We start from the raw sequence: 10031 nt of genomic DNA, 5'->3' as shown, positions 1-10031 counted from the left end.
AGAAGAAAGAACTTCCGGAGGTCAAAGGTAATCTTCGTATTTGAAAACATGGATCCTGACAAAGAGGAGGAAGGTAGAAACTTGTAGCTGTCACACGTTTTTAAGTTTTGTATATGAATTATACACGACTTGCGTATATGTGTAGGTATATAGGGCTCTATTTCCAGTTGGTTTGCCGTTTATCAGCGAGCGACCTTAAGCTAAGTTTGAGAAAACAACGAGACAACGTTGCTGTTTTTTTTGTGCTAGCTGAGTTTATTTGTTAGCTTCTGCTCTCTTCCTTTGTGTTCTCCTATTTCCATAATCTAACTGTAACTGCTAGTCACAGCTTTAATTAAAAAGCTGCGATTGTCTTTTAAACGAGAACTAATTGGCCCTCCTACCAGTTTTAAATGTAACCTTATTCTTCTCATTCAAGCTGAAATGATATTGTTAGCTAACAGCCATGGTTCAGTATTTTTATATACTAGACGGAACAGTTAACTATATGTTTAGATGAAGGCAGATTTAAAGCGTCAGTATATATATATATATATTGTGTGTGGGAGCCCAATATGGTATACACTTTACAGGTATTTAATCCACCCTGTTTTCTTCGTGTTTATTTGACTACTTAGGAGTAATTTTGAGCTACATATTCTGCTCCACAACATTTCAAAGGGGAAACACTATTCTTTTTACTCCACTACATTCATTTGACGGCTTCTGTTACATAAAGCACATACGCTTATAAAAACAACAACCAAGAGCACTAAAAATGAAACCAGTGTTCCTCAACTTTTTTGACTCACCCCCATACATAATAAGTAGTTGTGTTGGCTCCTTGTTGTCTTTTCATATGTCTCCAAACTTCTCATGTGGTTTCATTTAAATAAGTGAGGCCCAAAGAGGTCATATCATCCAAGATTTCACAACAAAGCAAATATTTCAGGAAAGTCCAAAATATAGATACAGCTTCCTGTATGAGAAGGATGATATTGGTATACCGCTGCTCTGCAATCTTTCATGTAATAAATAATAATTTATATTATATTTTTTCTTCAGAAAGAAGTACTCAACTAGTAATTGAGTATTTTTGCATTGTTGTACTGGTACCTTTACTTAAGTAAAGGATCTGAATACTTCTTCCATCACTGCGTTGTTGTTGTATTCTTGTTTTTGGCTTTATAATTTTTATACCTTTTATATACTCATATACTTTTACTTAGCATTTTCCTCTCTTTTAAGCCCTTTAGCAAACATGACCTTTCAAGGGTCACTGAAGAGAGTAGATGAAGAAAAGATGAAGATAACCCAGGCTAAATTTTCTTGCCTCTTTTGCAGGCAAGATGAGCGGTGATGGAGACATTTCATCAGTCATGGGATTTTCTGGGTTTGGTATGTACAGTCCAGCATAAACATTCAATCATTTGACATGCTCATTTTTATCTATTGTGTTATAATCTGACAATATGGGCTGTGTCAGTTATTGCTTAAGTAAGCTGTCTTTGTTCCCTCTAGGTAAAAAGGCCCGCACATTTGACCTGGATGCCATTTTTGAACAGACCCGTCGAACAGCCATTGAGAGGAGTCAGCAAGTATTGGGTAGGTTCACCAACATGATGAGTTGTTCCATTCTGTCACCAGGGTGTGTTACTATACTGTAATTAGGGATGCTAAAATATATGACCTTATTGTGAATCACTATAAAGAATAATGGTGAATTTCCATTATCATGATAATTGTAAATACACCTCATATGGCTTTACTTGAAAAAAGCTGTCCAGCTTGCTAACGCACAGTTCTATATTGATTTCCTGGTATATTTTGAATTTCCACAAGGGGGAGCCCGCATCTTTCCAGTCATTATAAAATCCTCAACCTGCCCAATTGTATCCCCTACAAAAAACAAAGAAAAAAAAAAGTTTAAACCAGAGTGTGGAAATACTATGGATTCCAAACTAAAGAACAACAGGGAGATGAGGTGTCCTATCTGTGGTGCAGTAAAAATGTATAGACCTTTAAGAACATCTTGATTGTTATCATGATAATATCATGAATTGCAACTGTTTTGGCCAGTATAATCATGACATTCAATTTCCATAACCGCTAACTGCTGCTTAGATGAACGGCAGAAGGATAGTCACATGGAGGAGGAAGGAGAGAGCTCCAAATCAGTCCACACCCACAGAGAAAAGGCTGCAGCTGCTACTTCCAGGTAACCAGGATTTTTTGTGAATACTATATTACAGTTTGGTCAGGCTTCCACTGTGTATAATAAGGATTTTCTTTGACATTTATATATTTGTTTTTCCTTTAGAAAACAGGAGAGTGAGAGCAGTAGTGACAGTGACTCAGACTCAGACTCGGATTCAGAGCTTATTGGACCTCCGCTGCCTCCTCAACACACAGCCCAGGGAGATGCTGATGAGCGTCTGAGGCTGCCTCTTCCACCAGGTTTCACAGGCAGCACGGCTCAAAGTGATGATGATGATGAAGGGGAGGAACAGGATGACGATGACGATGTATGTCTGAAATGTCCCACGTAACAGTAGTCATTACATCTGTATTACAAAATAGTTTCTTAAGTTCCACCACCTATAGGTACAGAGTTTTTATAAAATCAGTCTAAATTGTCCAGTCTTCCTTCCTGCTGCCTAAAATAGGCTTTTGTTTTTAACAGCAGACATTTTTACTTGTCATAGTAGGAAAAGCACAGGTGTTACTATTCATTAAACCTGGCTAAGTTTATTCAAGTGTAAGGCTTAACAGTGTGACAGTGAGCCAGCAACCAGCTAAATGGAATTCAGCCATCAGTAATGATGTTATTTACACCTGTGCTTTTCTTACTGTGACATGTTAAAATGTCATCAGTGAAAAAGTCCTATAAAGGCACGTTTGTTCTGTGTGGTGAGGAGCTTTTAATATCTCACCACTAGATGGCAGCACAAGGAAATAAAATCAGTCTTATTGTAAAACTATTCAAGATAATACCGCTATGATCAGTAATTAAAGTGTGGTCTCTTAGGTGTTTTCTCCCGTTTCTTTCTCATACCACAATGTCTGTCCCAACTAATCCATAGCCACATCTTAAATGTTGCATTACTCAGAAGTGTGGTGATGCATTGGTTGAGATGAAGAGTTTTCACACAGTCATGTAGGGAAATAAATGTCTCAGCTTATGAGTGAAATAGCTCAGATCCTGACCTTCTACATCCAACAGTGTAACAGTTCCCAGGCATTCGTTTGCAGCTGATGACTGTGATTCCAGGCTTTTTAGTCATATAGCCCATTAAAGTTAAAATGTCATGTGTAATTGAATCTTGAAGTTCTACACTATAACTATACACCTAATTCAGCCTTCTTCAGTATTTTTCTGTTTCCTTACGTTCATCTCAACTTTCCAACCTAGAATCCAGTGAAGAAGATTCCAGACACTCATGAGATCACTCTGCAGCATGGCACCAGGACAGTAAGGACTTCTTCTTTCAGTACTTTGTGATTATAATTGTTACTTATGTGGCGCCATGGAAATTTCTTCAATGACTTTCTGTTAAAGAGAAGAAGGTCTTTATTCATCAAAAGTGGCTTCTAATCAACACCATATTTTATTTTGTTTTTATTGAATTATGCACACGCTAAAACATCTGACATGTTGAGATCTGCATCAGTTATTGTATTTTCAGCCAAGGTTACCTAACTTTGTCCTGAATTTTAGCAATAAGAGCACTGGATATTTTGTGGCAATGAGAAAAGGGCTACACATGTCTTCAGTATGGAGCCAATATGGTACCCTGATCCAGGGCCGATTTGCAGTTTTGAAACAGTTTAGATCGGAATAATCTGATCATTACACAAGAACAAACGTTAAAATTTTGTTTTATGTTTTAAATAAGCTAATTGTCTCCTCAGGTATCAGCTCTTGGCTTAGACCCCTCTGGAGCCCGTTTGGTGACTGGTGGGTATGACTATGATGTGCGGTTCTGGGATTTTGCTGGGATGGACCAGGCCCTGCAGGCCTTCAGATCCCTCCAGCCCTGTGAGTGGTGAGTCCACGTCTGAGAACGCAGCATGGAACATCAACAGAGTTCCTTAACATGTGGTTAATTAGTTTCATGCAAACAACCAGTACACTCACTGCATTTATGTGTGCCAAAGTCTACACAAACACACACACACATTTGTTGAGCTTCATTGAGCCTCATGTTAGCTCTGTGACATCCTCCCTTTTCATTCAAAATGACCCTTTTAGAAGCAGATGGTTGAGATATGTGTGTGTTTGTGTGTCTGTGCCTGTTTATTCTGTGTTTCACCGGGGCCATCATCAAAGATCAAATTCTTGTTCGGTTTTGGGAACCAGTGGGCTGAGCTGGAGCAGGCCTCCGCTTATTAACAGAAATTTACGCTACATTTAATTTGATTACAATGTAATCCAGTAGCCTGTTTGGTTTACTAACAAGCTGGGCTTCATATAGAAAGCTGTGCTGTTGAGGTCCACTGTTCCTCTCTCCTGACCCAAAAAGGCAACTTGTGAGCTTGGTCTAAAACAAATGAGCATTTGGTGCAATGTAGTGAGCCTTTGAATATGCCAAAACCAGCCAATTTAAAAACAGCATGGTGCTGACCTCACTTTCATTAAAGCGATGGAATTTTTCTGTTCTGTGTAGGAAATGTTTGTGCCCATCTATCCCCTGCTGTGTTAATGCTATTTAAAATTGACCGGAATTGCTAATCTCACTCAGGTTAAGTGGTCCAGATAACTGTCTGTCTCTTCAATTGGATACACTGCTGTGCTCTGTAGAATGATATGTGTGTTATTCAGTGTATAACTGAAATATAAAAATATCCATTCTAAATGGCACTTTATACGCTTATAAAGTTCTATTTTTACTCTCCATACCTAATTATATTCCTTGTGGTACATGTTTGTAATAACCGATTTTTGTAATGTTTATTTTCTTTCAATGTGTTTGATTATATTTCAAAGAGTGTGTTATCATTCTTTCCATTTCTTAACTTAACTGTCTGTTGCGTGTCGTAGATCAAAGACCAATAATTTAATGTACATCAGATGTTCTGTTGTTTTGTTCCTATAGCTACATGTATCTATTGTTTGTTTTTGTCCCTGAAGTTGAACCCTTTTGAAGGATTGAAAGTTTCTTTTATAACCATGATTTGGTGCAGAAGTCTTGTACAGTCACAGCTCACAGATGGCTTGCAAACAGACACTAAGACACTTATCAGAACTTATCAGCACCACATAAATGCAAACTAATATGATCTTCTTTGTCTCATGTGTGTTGTGTGTGTGTCCCCTCAGCCATCAGATCAAGACCCTGCAGTACAGCATCACTGGTGATGTCATCCTGGTGGTTTCTGGAAATGCACAGGCCAAGGTGTTGGACCGTGATGGCTTCAATGTCATGGAGTGTGTGAAGGGAGACCAGTACATTGTGGATATGGCCAACACCAAGGTAAAGGGGCCCTCACGTATAGTTCATGCTTTGTTTTTTGAGTCGTATTTTTGTGGTTTGGCCATCAATGATAAAATTGTACTCACAGTAATGGTGAAATGCTGAGAGCTGGCAACACTGTAAACAGTTCTGCCTGGCTGTAAACAAGCCAACAATTTAGCCAGATTCTGGACCACTTTATTTGGAGAAAAAATCATATGGGAGAAACCTCATTGTACAGGAAAACCAAGTACGATGGCTTGAACAAAGTAGTTGGTCTGGAAACTGAAATAGATTTTAATTGGTGTTTAGGTTTAGGTTTAGGCAATAATTTCACTGTCACAAAATAACTGCCGAAGCTACATAAATAAAGCCACTTGGGGGCAGCGAAAACAAGTTGTGAACACATTATTATATTACCTTTTAAGTTAATATGGTGAAAATGTCAGCAAACTGTTGCTTATTTACACATGCAGCTGTTACAGAGCAACATTATCATTCATTTGAAGTCATTTTTCTGGACACATTTAAATCTAATATTTACCTTCTCTTAGCTCTGTTTTTGGTCTCTACCAACTCCGGAGGGAAATATCTCGCTCCTTAGCAGCTGTATGCTCCACTATGTTCACCAGCTAGTTGCTACCTGTGACTGATTGGTGCTGAGCAGGTAGGGAACAATGAGCTGAAACTTGCTATAAAGCTTCGTAAAGCAAAGGGAAGCTGCAGATTCAGGTGATGATTTTCTGTAGGTTCATCACTTTGCACGACACCTTTCACATTGTCATTTAATACCTTGTTATTATAAAAAAATTGGTTATAGTTTAAAGCTATTAGGTAAGTATTCATGTTTTCACTTATATAGCAACAGCGGTGTGCCCAAGAGTGACTGCTAATTCTAAACACAGGCTGGATGCTCTGCTCTTCTGCTGTGGACAGATCTGCCAGTGCATAATGGTAGCAAGGTGTAGCCATGAGCTGGTTTGTTGTTGTATGTGAGGATAGTGCTCTGTTCTGTCTGACCAGCCAGAGGCCGTCTTAGGAGGAGAGGAACACCACATGCTTTTAGGACTGTCGTGGTTCATCTCTTGCTTGTACCTGCATCTACAAAGCAGGATCCTAATTAAGTGCCCATGTTTGGGTTTTACTGTGTTTAAGGAAGCTGTATTGGTGGTCACCAACCATCTGTGCCAGCTGCAGTGCATTTAGACATGGTTTATACCAGCCATATGAATTACTTGAACAAGTGAAGGCCCATTGATTGCAAGTAGTGTTTTCCTGAATGTCCTACATTCTTGTCCTGTTCAGTCCCATCTGGAGATGATGGGAGAGTTTGGTTCAATGAAAATGCGCTTTGGCCCGCTGACAGTGTCCCAGTCGATTAGCTGTGTCTCATGTGATAATTGAGTCCTTGCCTCTACTCTGCTTCTGTTGACAGACAATTACTTGCCTCTTGCCTCATCCCAGAGGTCTGTATACGCAGGAGGCAAGACGGCATATGTTTTTTTTGTTTAAAAAAAATAAAAGGTTTGTTCTGGAAAATATTTAAAAAACCATACCACTGTTTACAATATCTTGAAATCTTCAAATTGGTTGTTTGCCCAAAACCCAAAGAGAGAAGAATACTAAAAAGAGCAAAACTCGCATCTGAGAAACTGAAAACAAAGAATGTTTGGAATTTTTGCCTCATAAATGTCTTAACGTAAACCTAACAGATACAGAAACCTGTATAGTAATTGCATTGAAAAACAAACTGGGGATACCTGTACTGTCCCGGGTAAGTCACATCTTGTTATCAGGGAGGTATCTATTCTTGGCTCTGTTTGTCATTAACATGCTGTATTTTTGTTTACTGTTAGTATGAGATATCGGTCTGTTCCTCTTTAGTCATTGGCAATTTATTGTCCTAAACTGTTGAGGAAGAGGAATCAGATTTGTTTAGGAAGGTCACGGCTACTTCACCCTAATCGTGAAGCTCATGTGATGGATTCTGTTTATTTTTATGTTATTGCACAGAGCAGGAAAGCAGTCATTCATAGCCCATTTGAGCTTTAACCTCATCATACAGTGGGTGTGTATTTTGCCATAAAATTTAACAACGTAGCAATTTGTTTTTAGTCTTTTTAGTCGTTAAACAGCAAGACCTAGGCATTTGCCTTTTATTGATTACTAGATTGGTGTGCTTGAAGTATTTGACAGTGAACAGGCAGACCTCTCTTCCTGATGCACACATACCGATGTCATTTGGTCAACTTCTGCTCCTGCAAGGTTCTGCTTTCTTGAGCATCCTGTCAAATAGTGGTATGTCATGTCTGAAGCCTCTTTGCAGCACACTGAAGTGTTCCTCTCTGACCTGGCAGCGGGGGAGGCCTCTCTCCAGGTCATTCTGCTTTGAAGTCATTTGTTATGAGTAATTCTCCACAGGACTACTCCAGCAAAGGAAATGTCTAAAAGTTACTCTTCTAGGAGCTCACTGTTTGAAGCTATGACACAGCCTGTTGCACTTCTTCAGAGTTCACTGGCTCAGTTGTGAGGCATGGCCTATGTCGAGAAACGCCAAAAGTCAAGGTTACAATGTGATCAAATGAAAGGTCCAAAAAGATCCTTTTCCTCAAGGGAGCGCCCTTTAAGGTGCATTCAGATTAAGCAACATAATTAATGTCTCCCAGGACTTTTAGTATGTGTAGAAGACTGGCTAAAAGCCTTATAGTTGTCATGCACTTCATGCTACACAACTCTGAATATGCACCGTCACAAAAACCTAATAGCACTCCTGAAAATAATTAACTGGTGACCTTTTGTGCAGCAGTTGTCATGAATTCACTTTCATTAGATCCTCCTGGTGCAATTCCCTTTCCACCTGCTCAGCTACATTTAGTCTCTAATTATGAGTTTGAAAACAGTTGTAGGGCAAATGGCAGCCCCGTGTGCTCCACCTCAAAGTGACTGGAAGCTAGCCACAGGATCTGGCCTGCAACAATTTAGTGGCTGTTAAAATTGCACAATTTGTTGATAACTTTCACTTTCTACTCTTTTCAGGGCCACACAGCAATGCTGAATTCTGGCTGCTGGCATCCCAAGACTAAAGAAGAGTTCATGACCTGCTCCAATGATGGGTAGGTTTTAAACTTACCTTGTGTTGCCACAAGACATGTTGTATTATATGAAATACTGCCATGTCTGTTTGCTGTTTTTAAATGTAAATAATAAACTGTAAATAATAGTTTCATTATTCCACATGACTTACCAGGAAAAAAAAAATGTTTTAAATGGTCTACGGAGAGACACAGAACCAACCAAAATCTCCATTCATCTTGTGGTGGTGGAATTGTTTTTGGATGTGGCAAAATCTAATGATAATATTCAATGACACACCTCCTGAATATTAGGATTATTTGTCCAACATTTATTCAGAATCATCTTTACTGTGCAATTAACTTGTGTATGTCACGTCCAAGGCAATGTTTCAAGACTTTATTTGCTCTCATGTCCTCTGTCACCAGCAGGGAGTCCTCTAGTCCAGATTATGCCTCTGAAAAGGGTAGCTTGACCGCACAGCTGTGCATTGACACACGGCACATTTTATACTGGATGTAGTCCAAATGCTCCCCTTTTATTTGTATGCAGTGATTTGGACCAGAGCAACACTGCTGGAATGAACAAGACGTCACACACATTTTTATTATCTTTCTGCTTCAGAAAGAAGAGCTTTAGCAGTCTTCTGCCTTCTTAAAAGTAGCACTAGTCCTGTATGACTGACTGCAGAAGCTATAACCCTTTCCTGTGTGTATAGGTGTGAGGCAATATTTGTGAGTGAAAATGTATGACTTTGAGTGAGACCACAGTGATGAGTCTAAGTGAGTGTGACAGGCAGCAGTGCAGAAACCCAGGGCTATCATCATTAAGTGGAAACAAGGGCCTGGCTTTGTGGGCAGGCCGTAGCCCAGTGTTTACCAGTGTTACTGCTCTCCCAGATGTGGAGGCTGGTTTATTTAGCTCTCATTGAGGCTCTGGAAATCCTCCCATGGCACGTTAGCACTGGGTGTTGCCCCTGGCCAGCTCACAGGAGAACAGCGGAGAGGAGCGCACAGGGAATCATTCACAGGCAGAGCAGCTGCATGTGAGGAGGGTTCACAGCGGCAGAGCAGGTCAGCACAGCAACCTGAGAGATGGAAAGAAGCAGTGACGGAGAGAAGAAAGAGAGGGAGAGACTGCCTATGGTGATTTACAGGTTAAAGACATTGTCCGTCTATGTCAAATCTCTCATATTGCACTTTTACTTATCATCACATTCGCAATGTGCAGTGCGATACAGGGGCTACTCGGTGATTAAGTGCTGTACTTGACTTTCTTGGTTTACTCACTATCCCTCAAATTTTAACATCTTTTTAGAGGACAACCTGAGATCCTCAGAGTAGAGCTCCTGTGACTGTATATTAAGCTGGATAAAAGAAAACCAGGCATTTGCTGATTCATCCAGATATAAGGGTGTTCTGGAGTTTACTCAGCTAATGTATCCTATCTTCTTGGAACTGCACTGAATTCATGAGAACTTGGGCAATCTCGACACAGCAGGTCCACACTTTCAACTTCTGTTTTACA

At 39.8% G+C, this 10031-nt stretch overlaps 1 protein-coding gene across 2 annotated transcripts in view; it reads left to right on the top strand.

The window, feature by feature from the left end:
* Positions 1 to 21: 21 nt before the first annotated feature.
* LOC127370591 (WD repeat-containing protein 70) overlaps positions 22 to 10031 on the top strand; it is a 38535-nt gene continuing 28525 nt past the window's right edge. Inside the window, exons 1-9 of one of the 2 annotated variants that reach the window (XM_051412793.1) lie at positions 22 to 73; positions 1324 to 1377; positions 1501 to 1584; positions 2104 to 2197; positions 2300 to 2504; positions 3392 to 3451; positions 3892 to 4025; positions 5300 to 5453; positions 8469 to 8545. In XM_051412793.1, the coding sequence (XP_051268753.1) occupies positions 49 to 73; positions 1324 to 1377; positions 1501 to 1584; positions 2104 to 2197; positions 2300 to 2504; positions 3392 to 3451; positions 3892 to 4025; positions 5300 to 5453; positions 8469 to 8545 (887 nt within the window). In that variant the 5' untranslated portion in view covers positions 22 to 48. The remainder of the gene's footprint in view (positions 74 to 1323; positions 1378 to 1500; positions 1585 to 2103; positions 2198 to 2299; positions 2505 to 3391; positions 3452 to 3891; positions 4026 to 5299; positions 5454 to 8468; positions 8546 to 10031) is intronic. The other variant, XM_051412794.1, reaches the window with a different exon arrangement.

Source organism: Dicentrarchus labrax, unplaced genomic scaffold, assembly GCF_905237075.1.
Source record: "Dicentrarchus labrax unplaced genomic scaffold, dlabrax2021, whole genome shotgun sequence".
NCBI lineage: Eukaryota > Metazoa > Chordata > Actinopteri > Moronidae > Dicentrarchus > Dicentrarchus labrax.
This window is presented reverse-complemented; position numbering and strand designations above follow the sequence as displayed.